Source organism: Electrona antarctica (assembly GCF_951216825.1).
Source record: "Electrona antarctica genome assembly, chromosome: 14".
Lineage (NCBI taxonomy): Eukaryota > Metazoa > Chordata > Actinopteri > Myctophiformes > Myctophidae > Electrona > Electrona antarctica.
Window position 1 is genome coordinate 35,394,375 of NC_136795.1, and position 19,879 is coordinate 35,414,253.

General features: G+C 43.0%; 3 protein-coding genes across 5 annotated transcripts; 1 reads left to right on the plus strand and 2 right to left on the minus strand.

Annotated features, from left to right (window-relative positions):
* Positions 1 to 901: 901 nt before the first annotated feature.
* dcaf7 (ddb1 and cul4 associated factor 7) lies at positions 902 to 5,370 on the minus strand. Its single transcript, XM_079519430.1, has 7 exons — positions 4,706 to 5,370; positions 3,937 to 4,095; positions 3,402 to 3,513; positions 3,126 to 3,244; positions 2,773 to 2,982; positions 2,555 to 2,672; positions 902 to 2,422 (listed from the first exon to the last, which is right to left on the minus strand). The coding sequence occupies exons 1-7, from the start codon at positions 4,841 to 4,843 to the stop codon at positions 2,250 to 2,252; spliced, it is 1,029 nt and encodes a 342-aa protein (XP_079375556.1). The 5' UTR covers positions 4,844 to 5,370; the 3' UTR covers positions 902 to 2,249.
* Positions 5,371 to 6,343: 973 nt separating this feature from the next.
* ccdc47 (coiled-coil domain containing 47) lies at positions 6,344 to 12,567 on the plus strand. Of its 3 annotated transcripts, none has more exons than XM_079520488.1 (14): positions 6,344 to 6,549; positions 7,008 to 7,090; positions 7,481 to 7,787; positions 7,947 to 8,048; positions 8,816 to 8,990; positions 9,178 to 9,299; positions 9,404 to 9,469; positions 9,705 to 9,806; positions 10,212 to 10,322; positions 10,466 to 10,551; positions 10,834 to 10,892; positions 10,978 to 11,087; positions 11,599 to 11,766; positions 11,899 to 12,567. In XM_079520488.1, exons 3-14 carry the CDS (start codon positions 7,500 to 7,502, stop codon positions 11,977 to 11,979), a joined length of 1,470 nt encoding a protein of 489 aa, XP_079376614.1. In that variant the 5' UTR covers positions 6,344 to 6,549; positions 7,008 to 7,090; positions 7,481 to 7,499; the 3' UTR covers positions 11,980 to 12,567. The 3 variants fall into 3 exon arrangements, with proteins under 3 accessions (XP_079376614.1, XP_079376613.1, XP_079376615.1); XM_079520487.1 differs by having other exon boundaries at positions 7,008 to 7,051; XM_079520489.1 differs by lacking the exon at positions 7,008 to 7,090 and having other exon boundaries at positions 6,345 to 6,549.
* Positions 12,568 to 14,608: 2,041 nt separating this feature from the next.
* Positions 14,609 to 17,239, minus strand: LOC306937159 (coatomer subunit beta'-like; the record flags this gene model as incomplete). The annotated part of the gene is made up of 1 exon (XM_079520824.1): positions 14,609 to 17,239. One exon carries the CDS (start codon positions 17,237 to 17,239, stop codon positions 14,609 to 14,611), a length of 2,631 nt encoding a protein of 876 aa, XP_079376950.1.
* Positions 17,240 to 19,879: the final 2,640 nt, after the last annotated feature.

Sequence of the window (19,879 nt, forward strand, 5' to 3'; positions counted from 1 at the left end):
CTCTGCACACCCTACGCCAACCTAGTCCCCATATATAGGGGAGAGCAACAGACTTGAACTCATGCTTCCTTCATGCCTGAGTGTCCAAGTTGCTCCTTTGCACCTGACAGGGGGAGTTTCCCTGGTTGGACGTAGCGCGTGGAAGGAACACGTTATTCCAATCAGTTCCTTTCCCCTCCATCAGGTGCCCCGGCTGGTCAGGGGGAGGCAGTTTAGAGACCAGGATTACTGCATGTTTTTTGTGAGGGTACCTACCCTAGGGGACACGGGGAGAACATGCAAACTTCACACAGAGGGGCCCTTTCACCAACCCCGCCTCGGGTATGGGCACTGATGACGTGGAGGAGGAGGCACGCCGCCAGCACCCACAGTGTGGGGTGGGAATTGAACCCAGGACCTTCTAGCTGTGAGGCAACAGCACTACCAACTGTGCCACCGTGCCCCCTTTTTTATTATTTTTTTAAACAAATTACAACATAAAAAACAAAAGGAAAAGAAAACGAAAACACTCATCCAAAAAAAACAAAATCACATTTCAGGATTAAAGCTTCCATACTATATCATATAGTCCTATGCTTTTTCCTTTGTTCCATATTCCCCCACACCCTTAGTCTTTATGTCCATTTCAACCATTATCATCCATTTGTTCTTCCTGCAGTCTGTCAGTTTCTCTACGATATATATTTCCTCAATTACACTGTGTGTTTAAGGGCCTGGCAGTGGGAGCTACTCATTCAACAGGGTAGGCATAGATTACACATTTACACTAGGAACAGCTATCACTACAGCCATGTCAACCACATTGTTGCACGTGGACTTGAGAGCAAGCTCTTGGTTTCTAAAACCATAGCAACATGACATTGTAGTTTTTTTCTTTAATAAAAATGATACACCAATACAATTCTGTTAATTCCTTGGACATGGAGGAATACACTTTATTAGTAGAGCAAATTGGATAATACAAACTTTATGAAAAAAGCTACAACATGAACACTTGTATTACCAATATCTTAGTTAATATTTATATGTATGTACATTTCCCCTTGTATTGGCATGCTACAAAGTCTTGACCTTTCAGACCAATTTATGCTTTGCCACACAACAGTGTTGCTCACTGAAAATAACTGATTTACTGTCATGCGATGAAGCATAAATTAGGTTTTAGACACAAGAATAAAAAGTGGCAGACAAAAAAAAAAGGTCAGGAGAAAACAAAACCGTAACACTCTTGCAATCCAGTCCATAACTCACTCCTCACATGATCTTGAAAACAAACCATTCTATGCATGTCTACTCAAAAACAGGACTCAATTAATTAATGACTTAACCTACTTTATTTGCTTTAAATGTTTTCAGCTTTCAGGAGGAGTCCAGGTTTGAAGAGGTTAGCTTAAGGCTAAATTATCCACTGCTGGTTGGTTCCAGACAGGCCTAACTGACCACATCATCAAAACAAGCACAACTGTAATGAAAATCCAAATCCAGGCATTACATAATCCTCAAAAGTGGACAGGTCAAAACTAGCCTGGACGCACACATGTACTTTCCAGGGCAAAAGGAAGGAGCAACACTCGACGGAGGGAGAATGGCTCATAAGGGTCACAAAGTTTAGCCTGAATTTTTTTTGGGAGAGATGATTAGAACACATCTAAAAAGCTCCGAATGGTCAACAGGGACACAGACTATAATTTGATATTCATATGACCATTAAAATGGCATGTAGTCACAATATAGCTCCAGAAATATATATTCCTGAATGTTAGAGTTAGAGTGGTTATCTTCCACCACATTGATTTATCAACCCTTGAGACTTACATCCAACAACTCAATCAATCAATTAAAAACCATCCTCAATAATAATCTCATGGCTCGCTGGCTAAAATAGGAACTCACGCTTAACTTTCATTGTCAGTTGCTCCGAGTTCAAAGCACTGATGCACATGATAGTTGCTGTGTAGGTATTGAACACTACCTTGTAAGCAAAACAATAAATAACAGCATAAAATGCAAGTGACAGAGGTACGACTGAATCAAGACTTGAACAAATGTAAACCAGGATATTGCGTAGTAGGACGTGGGACACTCCAAAAGAGTAAAAGAAAAAGGTCCCTCGTTGCCACGGCCTTGTCTTGAAAACAGTGGGTTGAGGATGAGGACTACTACGAGACCACTCACACTTGAAAAATGAAGTCCCAAGTCTCAAGCAAAATTCTGCCGCCTCTTCGACCAAGTAGTGTACCCGACTGCTTTTAGACACGCAGGATTTCCAGGCAGTTGTTGTAGCAAATGGCGATCCAGTCCGGCTGCGTGGATGCCCACTGAACGTTGTTGATCTCCCCCTCAGCAGTGTAAGCCAAGATGGGGTCTTCAATGGCTCGTGGCATCTGCTGTATGTCCCAAATTAGTGCCTGGTGGTCATCAGCTGAGTGAAGACATAAGAGTACACACAACCCAGAGTTGTCATCGGGGGGGGTCGTCAATATTTGAGATATGGGGAGCAAGAATTAAAGAATATAAAGATAAACCCAGGTCACACTGGAGGGTTTGGCCTTACCTGCAGTACATATATGACAAGAGGAGTGGGGTGCCCAGGCAATGCCGTTGACGCAGGCACGATGGTTGTTGAGCCGGGCCACAGGCGTGCAGGGCACACGTACATCCAGGATCACCACCTGACATACAGTATGTGCACATTTTATGTAAAAGCAACGAACACAGACATAAGTAAAAGCTTAAAGTAAGAAGACCGAAATTATCTTAAAGTACACTGACCTCCATGCCATCCATGGCCATTGTGGCCAGGTAGTTGGGGTCCTGTTTGTTCCAGCAGAGGCGGAGGAGCGGGTGGTGCTGGGGGTCTTCGTAGATGATGGTGCTGTGTTCCAGGTGCCGCAGATCAAACATGCGGACAGAACCGTCGGCTCCAACGGATGCGAACATGTCCCGACCGCCGCCGGCACGGCTGAAGGCTATGTCATACACCTACAGTACACAAAAAATATACACATAGACACCATTTAATAATACCTTATGGTCTGGACGTGCATCTCCCCCCAGTCATACAGCCATTATACTTATTTCACTGACAGATGTGCATGCAGGCATATACGCAGTTACGCACCCACCTCTTTGTCATGTGCAATGAGCTGGGTCTTGACATGCCCAGAGACCAGGTTGACCCGTCCCAAAACCTGACCCGTCTCTAGCCCCCAGATGGTGCAGGTGGTGTCGATGCTGGAAGTGCCTGCGGAGTGAAGCCATGTGCAACAAATTAAATTAACCTGTCACTTCTCTCCCAATATTACAAAAAATATCACTACTACTACAATCTCATCATTGCCAATGCTGCCCAATAAACTGACAATAGTTTAGGAATCTAAATCACACAGCAATTCTCTTACCCAGTAGATTGGGATCGACTTCATTCCAGTCAAAGGAGGTTAGGGGAGCGCAGAAGTCTGAGTTCTTGTTGTTATTCAGCAGGCATTCTAGACGCGTTTCTGTGTCACTGACCTTGGTGGCAATTTTTTGGAAAACATGAGTCGGATTTCATAAGCAGGACAGAAACAAGAACAAGCAAAAAACTAAAACAAGCACAGTAACAGTTACACGATTTACTTTCGGATGTCAAAACATCAAAACTAAAGTCTGCCATTTGTAAATAGCTTCAACAAACAGGTCAACTAAAAGTAATACAGATAGGTTGACTAAAAGTGATGAGAACTTCCCTTGCCCTGATAGGAAAATGAGTGAAATAACAGCATACTACAACTTTTCGAGTAACAGACAGGAACTAGTCAAATAAAATAATATTTTTGTATTGGCTGGAAGATAATCTATTGGGATTCAATGGATGTGATTGGCCAGAGTCTGCTACATTAAAAGTAAAGCAATAGGCAATGGCATAGTAGGCTAAGGTTTGTAGAAACAGCATACCCTCCAGATGCGCAGGTAATCCCCACTGGTGGCGAGTAGATCTGGGTAGACTCCTTTGCTATCTGGAATCCACATTATCTTGGTAGTAGGGTAAGGATGGTCGAATGTATTCCTACAGATGAACTCTGAACTCTCCTCCTCCAGGCCCACAATCTGAACCTGCAATTGGGGGAAAAATGCTCATCAATTAAAAACGGGACAAACGTTTGATTATTACAAGAACCACCATGTAACCTCAGCCATAACTACGAACATTAGCTGCATTCATCACATAAGAAACAAACCCTTATTAGGGTGAACCGTGAAAGCCAAAATGATCCAGTGGCTAACAGAGGTAGGTCCCTAGCTAATCTTGCATCAAGACTATCATCATAGATGTAGTTTATAGAGTCTGGCTTTTACTTTCACATCTTTGCAAATATCAAAATCGATATATCTATAATAGTCTTGATCCAAGGCTATAACAGTTAATCAAGACTATAACAGTTATGAATCTTAACTCCAAGAATGTACTGTACACAATGTGTGCGTACACATTTGTGTACTTTTGAAAGTAGCCATGAAAGCGTCATGTGAACCATTGCTACTACTGAAAGTTTGATTAGGATTTCACGCCCCCACCCCACCAACGACATAATCAAATGCATATCATACTGTGGGTCTGGGGCCCTGGGGGTCTTTGAAGTAAGGGGATCTTTGAAATTAAAAGGGTTGAGAATCACTGCTCCTGAATCCTGATCAAGCCAGCTGTAATTATCTCACTACTTACCTTGTTGTTATATTCTTCCACAAAGCTTCCCAGCGCCAGGCGGAAGCGTTTGTCTGGCCGGACGCTCCAGTTCATGGCATACACCGTCCATGGAGCCTCGTATTTGTAGATCTCTTTTCTTTTGCCGTGGAGAGACATTCTCGAAGACAAGAACGACACGCACAAGTCGTTGTGTGTCAACCAGTTAGCAAGCGAGCTAACTTTAATGCAATGTATAGAGGACTACTACCTACTAGTCTAGCTAGCAAACCACGTCTCTGGGCCAGGTTTCAAGATCGTTCGCATGAACCCGCGCAAACAAATCTATGTGAATGTCCATGCAAATGCAACAGATCGTACGTTCCTCTGTTACAGATCGACTCTAGTCCGACTGTAGTGTGTATTGCTCGCTGGTGCTAATTATTAGCATCACAGCTAGCAGAGTCACGTAACGTTAGCGTTCCTTGTCGTTCCTGCAGAAGATGAACCAGAGTGTGTTGTTGTTCATTCCGAATCTATGCACATTTCCTTTCCTGGCGTCTAAACACTATTTCAAGGTTCACTGTCTACAAGTTTGTTTGTTATTCTGGCCAGATTCAGAAGCTCCATCAACCACTCCGACAAAATAAACGTGAGTGAAGTGGTGGCCTGGGTGCCTCGGTCAGTGACAAAGAACACCACTAGCGGTGAAGAAGGAGTGCTGCACAAAATAAACTCATTTATTTAATATAACTCATTTTATTGGCTTTAATAAATGTCTGGACAACTTTGTGACACACAAAGTAAACAAATACAATATGAATTATAACTGCAAGCCCCAAATGTTCTCTGACTTTTTGTTTTAATAACCATCCAATAGAATATTCATTTTAGTCACGTTTCTTCTTCAGTCTAAAATAAATACCTCGTCCTCTATTCATTTTGTCCAACTTCAAAACTTTATTCTCCTGATTAGTCCTTTTGGACCCTTTCTCCTTTTTTGATCCGTGTACCTCATGCAGGAAAAGAATTACCCTTATTAATTAGGCCTACCCTTATTTTATTTACAACAACACTGTTGTCTTGACAAACAGAAGAAAAGACAAATGGCCCTAAGGTCCCTGCCCATCTGTGACCTTCGCCGTAGAGGTCACAGTTTAGCCTAAAAGATGCAACTGAAACCAAGAAAGCTGAAACCAAACAGCTGCCTACACAAAGAATAGATTCATGGTAAACGTATTCATAGTTCAAGGAATACATTTATTATTAAAACTATAGTTCCAGTATAAATCACAATTTAATTATAAAGATTATCATTATCTACTGTCACAATATTCGACTATTCGTCATTTTAGTTATTATTCCCTCTGTAAAGTAAAAAGAAACGTCACTGTCAGCCTGGTTTCTATTTACTGTTCAGTCCAGTGCTCAGAGCCAGTCTAGAGGCAGCCTAATTGTATCCGGTCACACACACACACACACACACACACACGCACACGCACACGCACACGCACACGCACGCACGCACGCACACACGCACACACACACACACACACACACACACACACACACACACACACACACACACACACACACACACACACACACACACACACACACACACACACACACACGACATTTCCGTAACCGGTTTAAACCGGATCCGCAACCTGCAAATGTATCCCAGTCTCCCAGGGGGGAGGCAGGTCGGAACCAAAGGGTGGAACCAAACCTTACCAAACACACACCGCACGGCGCACAGCTCTCTGGGTAAACTACGCTGTCAAATCTGAAATCTTCATCGCGGCGCTGGTGGTGGACGCTGAATCAAGTAGTAGTAGAGTTATAGATCACGTCCAGTTTGCTGTCACAGAAACCTTCCACTGGTAAGTTGTTAACAGACTTGTGTGGTTTGTGACGATGATGATCTGGACAGCGTGCAGGCAAAAAACGAGGCTGTATTGTTGTTCTGAAGCCATGGTTGGTTTAGCTAAGTCCTTCCATGCTACGTAAGGCTAATGTTAGCTAGCATGCTTGAGCCAGATTTTCTTATTAGCCAATGTTGGGGGATGGGACGAGTGGTTTTATGTTAAAGAGTCTTGCTCACGTCGTGTCATTCATCCCCAGCATTTCATTTAGACAACTATATCATCTAAGTGTCGCTGACATTCACTTGACAACCTAGTTACTGCATTAACCATTGCTTGGTCTGTGTAACATTATCGCAAGCTGTATGGCCGTACACAAGTTGTAATACTGCAGTTCACCTGGTTATGACTAGGATTCTTGAAAAGTGTTAATGATGGTCAGGTTTTATAGACTATATTATATATCTTTTCTACAGCCTGAAAACACCTGGGTCATATTTAATTCTGGCAATGCAACACGGTATGTTCTTCTCCCCATTGCTTGAAATTCAAACACAAAGTGAGTGAGCCTAGGTCTTTTGGGAACGCTTTCTCACTTGGGGTCTAACGTTCTTCTAACATGACGTTTTAAAGAGGTAAAGCAAGACATGATTCTATAGAGGACAACACTGGTATCAAGTTCTAGAATGGCACAATCTAAAGGTACTAGAAATTGTTACATTTACAGCACTTAAACCTGCAACATTTACAAATGGGTATCTATGGCCTAATAATGTCTCAGTGGGTGATGGTATTTTCACTTATATTTTTTATGGGGTTTATTTGTGGTTCTTTTCAAACATTTGAACTTCATTACTATTAGGCCTATTTGTCCTCCCGGTCTTCTAAAACCAGCCTTACTCATTTGCCCCTCCACAACTCCTTTCTGCCCTGCCCCATGCCGGTGTAGGTGGTGCACTGTTGCAGCCATGCGGAATATTCACCTCCTCCTGCTACCCACCCTGCTCCTCCTGGTGCTCCCTGTATCCGGCGGTCGCTACAACGATGACTTTGACGACGGGGAGGACGTTGCTGACTTTGACGACAACGACTTTGCCGAGTTTGAGGACATGAACGAGGACGCCGTGCCCGAGGCCGAAACCGCTCCCCCGCCACGCGCCAGCCCCTCGTCGCAGCCCGAGGAGGATGAAGATGAAGACGAAGCAACGGTGGAGCTGGAGGATGGACAGGATGGCTTTGAAGACGCAGAGACACAGGTATACAACATCATGACACTGTCTGTAGTACTGTTAACTGTCACACATCTGAGCACAAAATATTTACCGCTTTACATTGTTTTTTATTTTAAAGGTGTAGCTAAGTAACATTTTATAAATGCACTAAAAGCTAAATCGAAATTTAATGTCTTTCTCCAGGAACAAGATATATACAGCAAGTATGATCAAGAGGAGTTTGAGGGGATCGAAGGCATGGATAAGACAAACCCTTCTTTTAAGGACCCCCTCATAATCCACACGGTGAGCCTGGCTTATTGCTTAAGTAACTAAGTGGCTAAACTATGTCTCTGATACTATAGCTGTGAGTTAAACACACGGCTAGCTTGTGCAGAGAGTCTAGACTCTGGTCTAGACTATGCAATGCATCTGCACTTAATTTGTTTGATGGTATTGGCTACCACAGAGTAGTGCAGTGAAGTCATATATTTCAGGTAACTTCCTCAAAATGTTGCTACAATGGCTCAACTACAAGAATGTTCTTGCTTGCAGCTACTGTAGCCACTTTCAGCTGGTCATTGACAGTAAATCCTGATGATAATGTCAGTTGCTGTTAATAGGGCTGTATTTTCAAGCCATTTTCAGATTAAATGTCAAAGTTTCCGACAGGCCTATAGCGCGTCGCAGTCCCGCGAAATGAATCCCAATGCATTTTTCCCATAGACATTTCAAAAAGTATTTATTTAAAGACCTTTTAATAGTCGTACGAAGCCAACTCGAGTCGTGACAAATCATGACAACACACAATATTTTGGACCAAACAAATAATTACATAGAAGAAAAACAACAAAAAAAGTGTTGTAACCTGCCGTTTTTTTCTACTTTCTAATTCTTTGTTTGGCCTGAAAAATTGTGTTTGTTGTCATGATTTGAGTTGGCTTTGTCCGCGGCGTAAACGTCTTTAAATAAATACTTTCTGAAATGAACGGAGAATCATTTCCTGGGCCATGGTAAGGGGCGGGACTGCGACGCTCTTGCTGTAGTGATGACACCCAGTGGTTTCCCTGCAGGTGCCTGCACATCTGCAGAACAGCTGGGAGAGCTACTACATGGAGATCCTGATGGTGACAGGCCTCTTGGCCTACATCATGAACTACATTATTGGCAAGAACAAGAACAGCCGCCTCGCTCATGCCTGGTTCAACTCCCACAAAGAGCTCCTGGAGAGCAATTTTGCACTAGTGGGTGAGTGTTTGTACTGCTCTCGTTTGGCTTGCAACACAGATTTGTGTTGTCTGTAGTATTCGGCTGTGTCTCTGTGTAATGGCCATATTAATCATAATGGTTTTATTTATTTGTTCTTTCTATTGTTCATCAGCCAGTGGAGCAACTCTTAATCTTTCTCGTTATGAACTTGCATTTATGTCATTAGGTGATGATGGCACAAGTAAAGATGCTCTGAGCACTGGGAAGTTGAACCAGGAAAACGAACACATCTACAATCTGTGGTGTTCTGGTCGTGTATGCTGCGAGGGCATGTTGATCCAGTTGAAGGTGTGTGTTGGGATTAAGTTATTTACACATACATAGATAGAGGCATGTCTGCGTCAGTCTGTTTCATTGGATGTACTTTTAACGGAATGCTTCCTCTGTTCCAGTTCCTCAAGAGGCAGGACCTGCTCAATGTTTTGGCCAGGATGATGAGGCCAGTCTGTGATCAAGTGGTGTGTACCATAAGTCGGTTTTAATTAAGCCATTATGTATTTTTGAGGGGCGCTAGCCCCTCCTATGCCTAGCTTTGTGTGTGTGTGCCCCTCACTTCACACAAGTGTGATGTTTATGTATTTATATACATTATGGTGCAGATGTACAGTACATATTTGACAGTTTGTTTGTTTACATTGTGACATTTATGAATCTGTTGTCTTACTTAGTAACATGACTCCCATCTCTCTGTAGCAAATCAAAGTGACTCTAAATGAAGAGGATATGGACACATTTGTGTTTGCCGTGGGCACCAAAAAGGCCATGGCCAGGCTTCAGAAGGAGATGCAGGACTTGGTAAATATCCTATACTTACACAGACACCACCAGCACCATAAGACCATAATGACACATTCAAAGTTATTTTTGGTTTTTCCTTGTTTTTATTAAATGTTGCTTATGGCTTTGTAATTCTTTATAAATCAAATGCAGGCTTATCTGCGGGTGCAGATCTTGCTTATAGTAGCACATTTTCAAAAGAGTCACAGTAAATTACAAATATACTGTCGCATATTTGGCAGTTACAAGAAGTTTTATGAGAGATATAAAATTATAAATTTCTTACCATGTATGCAACTATTTATTTTGAGCAGTTTTGTGGGAGAAATGAATAGATCCAGCCTCTTAATTATTTTAGTATCTGGAAAATGTGTTCATATTGCTCCTCTGCTTATTATCTTATATTTTGTATTTATTATGTAGAGTGAGTTCTGCGGTGACAAGCCGAAGTCTGGGGCCAAGTATGGCCTTCCAGAGTCTCTGGCGATTCTAACAGAGATGGGCGAGGTCACTGATGGCGTGATGGACAGCAAGGTGAGACGTGCATTAAAAAATAACCTCAGATAGACCAAAATGTTGCTATGCTATTTTGGTTAGGTTATAAATGCTACCCTTTCACGGTGCCCTCTCATTCAAACCTTTTCTACATTTCTATTAAACTGGTTTCTGTCTTTTAGATGGTACATTTTATTACCAACCATGCTGACAAGATCGAGTCCATCCATTTCTCGGACCAATTTTCTGGTCCAAAAGTTATGCAAGAGTAAGTATTTCTCGTATAGATTTAGCATCAACAATACAGAGCAACAGTAAACATATATATTATATATATGTTTATATATATATATAATATACATATTATACATATTATACATATATTATATATATGTTTACCGTTGCTCTGTATTGTTGATGCTTCTTGATTTGCTGTACACAACAGAACTATTTATTTTTCCTGGGCGAATGATTTCCCCCGTAGGATCATGAAGGGATAATAAAGGTTTCTGTTTGTCTGTCTATACATAAACTGAATTTGTTTTTATAGGGAGGGTCAGCCCTTAAAGCTGCCTGAGACGAAGAAGACGCTGCTGTTTACATTTAATGGTAAATATCATACAGTATCTACTGCACTTCCTTATCATATCTCATGTTGCATAAATAAGGTGTTTATTGTGTGCTCTGTGTCTAGTGCCTGGCATGGGCAACACCTCTCCCAAAGACATGGACAGTCTCCTCCCTCTCATGAACATGGTGATCTACAGCATTGACAAAGTCAAGAAGCTCCGCCTCAATAGAGAGGTAAGCTAGCAATCCTGCGTCCAGCTTTCCCATACTGCAGTGGTTCTCAACGTTTTTGGCCGGGGACCCCCGGAAATGCTTTGGCAATGTCTCGGGACCCCCGCCCCGCCCCCTCCCGACCCCCAATATAAATTGACTGCTACAATAACCTTAAACCATTTTGGGCGGGAACCCCTTTTGGTGTTTTAAGCATTGTTATAATTTAGCTATTGAAAAATAGCAGATCTACAAGCGCCACCGAGTGGCGCGCTACGAGCTTGTAGGTCTGCTATTTTTGAAAAATCGTGAAAATTAAAAAAATCTTTTTTTTAAAAAAAATAATAATTTGGGGACCCCCTAAAATAATTTGGCGACCCCCCCCGAGGGGTCGCGACCCACGGGTTGAGAACCCCTGCCATACTGCACCCAACTGAGAATCACTTCCGTACTTGTAGTTGCTCAGGCTCTCGTTCTCTTCTCTAATTGATGTATTGTGTCACATCGGTGCCATTCTCCATTGTCCTTATTCCAGGGCAAACAGAAGGCCGACAGGAACCGTGCCCGTGTGGAGGAGAACTTCCTGAAGCAGACTCATGCTCAACGCCAGGAGGCAGCTCAGACCCGGAGAGAGGACAAGAAGAGGGCTGAGAAGGAGAGGATCATGAACGAGGAGGATCCTGAGCGACAACGTCGCCTGGAGGTCTGGTTGCTGAAATACGTGGAAAACAACTGCACACTAAAACACCATTCAGCATGTATTAAAGAGCACACTCATACATTTTCATCAAGTCCAGTCTTTTTACACCTGTGTTTTGCCACCTTATCGTTGTAGGAGGCTTCCCAGCGACGTGATCAGAAGAAGATCGAGAAGAAGCAGATGAAGATGAAGCAAATCAAAGTTAAAGCCATGTGAATGGAGAAGAAACCACTACAGGGAATCAAGCACACATGCAAGCAGTTGCTTAGCTCAGACGGTTTCTACAGCTTTCTTCACTGCGATACACAGCCCCTGCTAACAGTCTAACTAGCACTCCACAATGTCCCCTTCATATGTGTCAAGCTTAGCTGTCTCTGTCCCCATGGAAACACCTGGTACAATCATTGTGACTTATGTGGCAGTGAGTGAACTGGTATCAAGTGAGAGGGACTGAGGATTCTTCAGCATCAAAACTGTCGCAGCAACTCATGCCAATGGTTTCATTTGACTATCTTCCTCCAACATCTTCAAAGCTCTGTTTCAAAACAGCATAGCTCAGTGGGACTTTAAAAGTTAATCTACAGGGATGAAGCGAGCCATGTGGTGGTTGGACATAAGCAGCTAAATTCTCAAAAGAATGAAAGCTTAATATGCTATGGTTTCACGAAACTGTCAAGCATTCAAAGTGATCTTAAATGATGATCAAGAACTGTTTTATTTATATCTAGTATGTGACCGGTTTCTCAAATGATGTCTGTTTCTGATGAATGTCTGAGCAAACATAATAAAATGCACTGGAAACAATTTTAAACGAATTATCTTTGGTTTTTTAGGAAGGGTAAGTGTTATGTTGTTAAAATAAGTGATATATGCTCTATATTCTGGCCGTAATTGTTATTTAGTGCTTGTTCATTAACAGAAGTCTCCCCATGTCTCCAGTTGTTTCATAAACAGAAAATGCATTTTCAGGTTGGTTGGGATACAATCAGGAAGGAATGATTACAGGTAAACACTGAAATTGGAAGTAATGACAAGAAATGAGTAGACAAAACAAGCTGATAAATGGGTACAAGTTGATTGGCTGAAATTGGCAACCCACCTGAAAATGTATTTTCTATCCTAAATTAGAATCGACTAGTGCGGTAGACCATCCTGTTACTATGATTTATGAACTGCTTATAAAATGGTAAATGGTGCATTTATATAGCGCCTTTATCCAAGGCGCATTACATAGATTGTGCATTACATTCACCCATTCATACACCGATGCCGGCGGAAACCATGCAAGGTACCAACCTGCACATCAGGAGCAATTAGGGGTTCAGTGTCTTGCTCAAGGACACTTCGACACTAACTCTGGGGGAGCCTGGGTTTGAACTGGCAACTTTACCCCTGAGCCACCGCTGCCCTTATCACTTAACTGTATAATTATAGGTAAAAGATTCTGTACTGCGTAATAACCACGGACCACTAGTGCCCCATGGCATAATTAGCCTACGTGGTCGATGGGAAAGTATTTTCAAATGTAACCCTAACCTTCATAAAAAGTATTAAAATATGTTTAAATTATATTGTATAAATCCATCAAAGTAAGAATATATTTTAAATTGGGATGCACAATATAATCGGTAGCATATCGGCCATAAAAATGCCATACCGCTATCGGATTGGTCTCAAAAATAAAATGAAAAATGTAAAAATTCATCAATGAGTTGAATATAAATCAAACATGCCTAGTACCTCTAGTCTAGAATAAAAGCCAATTAAAAAAAGATGTAAAATCGTGAGTAAAAATAAACTACATTTTTCTGGAATTGCATTTTCCAGACTTCATTTATTTATGGTAGATACATTTTGATGAATTGAACAAGGTGGACCCTCTTGTAAAAAGTGTAATGCTTAATTGGGTCATCCACTCACAGTTAACAGCCTTTGTATTGAGTTTGTGCTTGTAATGTACTGTAATTCTGCAAACTGTTAATAAATATTTAGCAACCACACTTTTCCCAGAATTGCACCTTTCTAGTAGTTATAGTTTAATAAAATCACACTCGTGTGAAGTGATCAGAGGGTGCTCTTATCATCATATATCATCTCATTCCAGCCAATCACAATTTGCGTCATCACTTTTGTCTTCAATGTTTGTGTTTACACACTTTTGTCTTTGTCTTTGATAATGATCATAATGTTATATATCACAACAATACCAAATAAAACAAGACTTCATGTAGTCAGTTATGTCCAAATATGTAAATGCATTATTATGTCAAGGTTTCAGCCCAATCCAAACACCATTGACTTAATTATAGTAGTAAGTTAAACTTTAACTGTTTAAATGTTAAATATTTTTTAAATGAAAAAACACAGGGTTACTTCCTTGGCCTAGGTGTGCACAAGAAATCTTGCACTGATTGTTCCAGTTGTTTGCAAGACTAGTTTACCAACCATCATTTTTAGACGCTTGCCTGCTACAGAACCAGTTTAAAAAATATGTGGAGGTAGGCCTACTTCCTTCCTTGGCCTGCTATACTGGCAGCATACACAACAAATCTGGCACTGTCCAGTGGTTTGTGAGATTAGCCCCAAACAAAACAGAGAGAAAAGAATGGTGAGAACATGACAGAGCTCTCTCCAACTGTGAAGATAACCCCACTAAAGCCCAAACCACACCAAAGGGTCACGTCGGGACAAAACTTTTTTTAAAGGTAAACCACACCAATGCAACTCATCGAGTTACAAGGAGTTGCATTGGTGTGGTTTTGTCCCGACCCGACCCTTTGGTGTGGTTTGGGCTTAATAACTAGTCTTTAAACTTCTTGGAATGTTTTCTGTAATATTTAAAAGCTTAAATGTTCCCTTCTGCTATCGCTTTGGTCACCGGGGTTGACTCCTCACTGTCCTCTGACAGCTTGTTGACTTGGAGGAGATAGGTCCCTGTTGGCTCATATCCTTGGGCCTCCCTAATAATATGCTTGTCTTCGTTAAGTGTGACAAGAGGGTAGTCTTTGGCGGACCTGGAGGTGGCCAAGTAGGTCTCTCTGAGGAAACACTCGGCTGCGAGGGCCTCCTTCAGCCCAGGGAACAGGTTCTCATATTCTGTGGGGTCAGCTAGTGATTCAGCCGCCTTCTGGTTGACCTTGGCCAGGTTCTCCCTCCACAGTTTGACCACACGAGACACTTGGCTGGGCAGGTAGGTTCGAGCCAGGAAGGCAGCCTCTGGCAGCCGGTTGGTCCTTATCAGCAGCTCCAGACACTTGTCCAGTTTCCCCTGCAGGAAGTATGTCATGAAGGCCACATTGTTCTTTCCGTCCCTCTCAGCGTCCTCGGCCAGCTTGCCAACCAAGGCAGTGTTGCCGGAGGCTGTGGCAAGTAGCAGCAGGCCTCCATAATCCTGGGCATGGTGGAGACACTCCTGAGCCAGACCAAACTGGCACTTGTTGATGGCCATCTCTGCCAACTGTTTCCACTTCTGCTCAGACTCAGCCTCTACAGCCAGCTGGTAGGCTATCTTCAGCTCTCCCAGGCTCAGAGCCAGTTCAAACCTGTGTTCTGGGTCTGTGGATGCAGCCAGCGCCTGCTTTGTGAAACCCTGTTTCTCCAGGAAGTGGGCCACCCTGGTCCTCTGCTCCTTGGGGATTGTTGGTAGAACCTTTTCGGCCATGCCAAAGTCCCTCCTCATGATGGCAGTCTGGTACTCCAGAACGGACACCAGTAGGGAGTAGCTGACAATGTTCAACTCTTTGTCTCCCATGTACAGCCGGTCATCCTTGGGGATGTAACCCAGCAGGTACATTGTCTTGTCCAGGTGAGCAATGGTGACAATCTCTCCTCCTACGAAGTAGTTGAGCCTGTTGATGGAGCTGGTGTAGATGAAGCAATCACCCACCCACAGGCCTGTTTTTACGATCTCTTGGATCTCTCCCTGCACCTCGAAGGCATCCTCGAGTCCGTCCTCTGTGACTCCTTTGTTGGTCTGCTGGGAGCAGGAGGCCACTTTGTCTACTAGGCAGCGTAGGATGAAGAAACACTCCTCCGTAGCGATGCACACCAGCTCCCCTGAGACCGACCAGAAGATGTGCTTGGGTTGGATCTCGATTCGACGGACCAGTACTGTGTTCTCCCAGTCATAAAATGCTAGGCCATTCACTGATCTCACCCCAAGCAGGAAGCCACCATAGATACCTTCTGCTCCAAAGTCTGGCTTAAAAGATGTCTTTTCTTTAAAGTTTTTGAATATTTTGACTAGACCGTTACTTTCCCTAATAGCATAATGAGATGAGTCATGTGCCCACACAAACTCCATTGCGGAACCAAAGCTCTTGTTCCTCAATACCATGGATGTGTAGATGATGTACTCTCCATCTCCACATACCACCACATAGCCTCCTTTGGGATTGTGCTGGATGGTCTGGGGGCAGATCTCACAGCTGCCCATGTCTTTGACAGCCAGCTCAAGTCTTTCACCATCCTTGATCTCCATGTCTCCTATGGTCTTCAGATTGGCCTGCTGCACTTTGCTGTGTTTGGCCCAGATTATCTTTCCGTTGGTGTCCATGGACATAGCTGGTTCTTCTCGACCCAACATGATAACAATGCTGCCTTCATCATAGCCGAGGGCCACATTGTTGGAGCCTCTCAAGGCACAGATACACCACACACGCTCCATGCCGTAGTTGAGTGTGTTCTCCAGACGGTATGTGCTGGAGTGCCAGATACGTATGGTACCATCCTCTGACCCTGTGATGATGATGGGCAAGTCTGGGTGGAAGTTGACACAGGAGAGATTATGAGCATGGCCCTCCAGGGTTTGAACACATGTCTTGTTCTGGTAGTCCCAGACCTTGACCAGTTGGTCATCTGCTCCTGATATGAGGTAAGGCTTGTCTCCACCGCTGTAGTAGTCGATGCAGTTGACGCCTTTGTTGTGTCCTTCCAAGGTGAAGTTAGGAGACGAGGAGCCCAGCTGCCACACCTTGATGGTGCAGTCCAGGGAGGCACTGGCAAACTGGTTGCTGTCTTTGGGGTTGATAATGATCTGCATGACAAAGTGAGTATGACCCTCAAACACCTGGATGCACATCCACTTCTTCTCCCAGTCCCACAGCTTGATCAACTTGTCATCGCTGCCGGTGAGGATGTATGGCTGGGAGGGGTGAATAACGATGCTGCGAATGTAATCAGAGTGGGCCTCGAACATATGAACTCGCTCCAGGTTGCTGTAGTTGAATACACGGATCTGCATATCATCCGCTCCAGTAATAACCCAGTTCTTCCTGGCCACAAACTTGGATGCTCTGACTGGGTAATCACACACCTCAAATGTCTTCACCAGCATCTGTGTTTCATGGTTCCACACACAAACACTGCCACTGTACAGACTGGCCAGCATCCATGGTTCAGTGGGGTGAAGGTCCAGACTCTTCACTCGGTCCGACTGGACTGTCAGCCTCCTCTTGATGTCTAGCCTCAGAGGCATGTTTTATATGCTCGTATTGTCTTTTGTCAGAGGAATAAAAGATTAAATGTTCCACGTATTGTGACTAGCTGCAATTATTGTCTGTACAATCTGGCTTGACACGCTACACACGTTCGGGGTATCAGCAAATATCTCTTTTCAACTAGGTTTGCCTTTGGATCTCTGACCGACTAGTTCACCATCTGGTAAAGGCTTGAGTGTTCTTACAGTGAAAGGTATGTGGATGACATACCTTTTATCATTTCAATTCTCATCCTTGCACTTTGCACTTTATAAGTTGAGGTGCCTCAGTCATCACTGTGACATCACTATGACATCACTATGATATCAGACTGCGGCCTCCAAATTCTTGATCACAATATCAGGTAATCGTAGAAATATAATCTAATAAACAAACCTGGAAGCAGTGAAGGGCCTTTTTAACAATTAGACGTTCAGGCTGATACCTCACACCTACACTGTGCCCCACCAATGATGAGTGTCAAAATGGGGTCCAAATACAGGGTGAGACTAATGCTAAATTTAACTGTTAGATTGTGTCAGCAGTCTCTATGGGGCCCGCTGGACTAGATAGTTACATCGATGAGGGAAACTAATACAGTGACAGTTTGCAAGCACCCTGACACTTAGCAGAAGGATGGCAAAGTTAAAAGTATTTTAAATCTGCACTATGTAACTTTCCTGTTCTGTTTACCACTGAGTTAATAGAACCTGCCTGCTTGCCCTGGGGAGAAATGGAATTCTGATCTTCAGGTCAAAATCTGTGCCCAACCTAGCCTCATGATCTACATGTCTCAATAGAATCGCAAGGAGACCAAATACATCCACCCCCAATTGTATGTTATTGCGACCGCAAGTCACATTTACTATGAAAACATGCATTTCCCGTCAGGGCTTAATATTAGTGACATCATCAGGGATGATGTCACTAATATTAAGCCCATATATGGAGAATGAGATCCCCGATGTCATCAATATTGGCCAGCAACTCTACATCTGACCACAAACCATGAACCCTTAGATCTCCATATATGGAGCTGACCTGTTATGACATTCCATATGTTGATCCTTCCCCATCCATCTTCCTTCCTCTTGAGTGTCTCCCTTTTGACTGATACCTTTCTATTTAAACTCTAGATGGGCCTGCCCCAAAGTTATTAGTGCAGCCGCGCCCGGCAGCCGGCGAAAAAAGTTTTCAACAGGCCCGAAAATTAAGGCCCTGTATACTCAAGACACTGCCCCCGCTGCCACCCTTAGATCTCCATATATGGAGCTGACCTGTTCTGACATTCCATATGTTGATCTAACCTCATTAAACCCTGTGCACTCAAGACACACTCATATATGGATTATGGCCAGTACAGAATTCATTCCATATGTTGATCTGACCCCCCATGCCAAAGCGCCAGCGCTCGCCCAGCAAAAATAAGGTAGGCAGCACTGCTGTCCACCTTGACCGGGGCGGCAATAGCTTAGGGGTAGAGTGGCCGGTAGTGGCCGCAGGAAACTGTGAGTTTCCCTGTTCGATCCCGGGCTCCCCCAGAGTTAGTGTCGATGTGTCCTTGTCCTTGAGAAAGACTCTGAACCCCTATTGCTCCCGATGTGCAGGTTGGTGCCTTGCATGGTTTACTCCGCCATCTGTGTATGAATGTGTGTGTGAATGTAATGCACAATCTATGTAAAGTGCCATGGATAAAGGCTTTGGTAATGACCAGCAGAGAGGTGTTGTTCATTTCAAATATCTAAAATAAATATTGAATCAAGCAACTTAAAACCTGTCTGGGGTGCACACAAAAACCTGAGTGGGCACAAAAGGACGCTAGAAGTGTTTTAAAGTGAAATACCCCTTTAAGCAATGCAAGAATGGCTAACATTGACGTTATTATAGATCTGAAGCACATCACTAAATTATGGTTAATCTCTTTTCTATGAATATTTTTAATCCTTACTGTGTGACTGTGTATCCATCATAAATGTTTTTTTTTGTTTGTTTGTTTTTTATAGGCTGTGGCTAAGCACAGTGATATGTCTTGATTTTCCCTGTTCAGAGACTTCTTGTTGCCAGCACCTTAGAATCACAAGGATTCTGAAGATGATATAGGCCTACGTTGGAGTTCGATGAGTTGACTTAATGGCTAATTTATACTTGGCAGCCAAGGATTCAGGTAAAAAATGTCCATGTAGCCTCTAACTGCTTGCTATTGGTGTGTGGTAGACACAGCCACAAGGCAATAAACTCTATAAAGGGCAGATATCCAATGACCCAAAGGATACTGCAAAGAAAATACAGGACTAGATTCAAGAAAACTCTGGAGTGACCTGAAACTTAACACAGGATGCTCTATTTGATCTATTACAGTGGTATGCAACAAGCCTGTGGGCCAGCCAGTGATAATATCTGGCCTGACAAATTATTTAGTAAATAATTTACAATATCTGACTGTCAAATAGAGAATCTACCCCCACCTGAAGAATGTTTTTAACTATGTGGAGAGTACTGGTAGAAAGATGTTTCACATGCTTAAACAATACACGGTTTCGCTCTCTATCTAAGAAGAGACAAGCTCCTGTTTGAAAAGGAATATATGACTCTCTGCCTTCTGATAAAATGTTCCTTTTAAAATGATTTTAACAAATTAA

What these genes read in the sequence shown, in the direction of transcription:
- dcaf7 (XM_079519430.1), bottom strand. Translation starts at nt 4,843, where the DNA reads ATGTCTCTCCACGGCAAAAGAAAAGAGATCTACAAATACGAGGCTCCA. An exon ending in AGTCGATCCCAATCTACTGG is followed by an intron (nt 3,245 to 3,401) that starts GTAAGAGAATTG and finishes TTCACTCCGCAG; the next exon opens with GCACTTCCAGCATCGACACC. An exon ending in TGGCCATGGATGGCATGGAG is followed by an intron (nt 2,673 to 2,772) that starts GTCAGTGTACTT and finishes ACTGTATGTCAG; the next exon opens with GTGGTGATCCTGGATGTACG.
- ccdc47 (XM_079520488.1), top strand. Translation starts at nt 7,500, where the DNA reads ATGCGGAATATTCACCTCCTCCTGCTACCCACCCTGCTCCTCCTGGTG. An exon ending in GAGCAATTTTGCACTAGTGG is followed by an intron (nt 8,991 to 9,177) that starts GTGAGTGTTTGT and finishes TTATGTCATTAG; the next exon opens with GTGATGATGGCACAAGTAAA. An exon ending in ATGGCGTGATGGACAGCAAG is followed by an intron (nt 10,323 to 10,465) that starts GTGAGACGTGCA and finishes TCTGTCTTTTAG; the next exon opens with ATGGTACATTTTATTACCAA.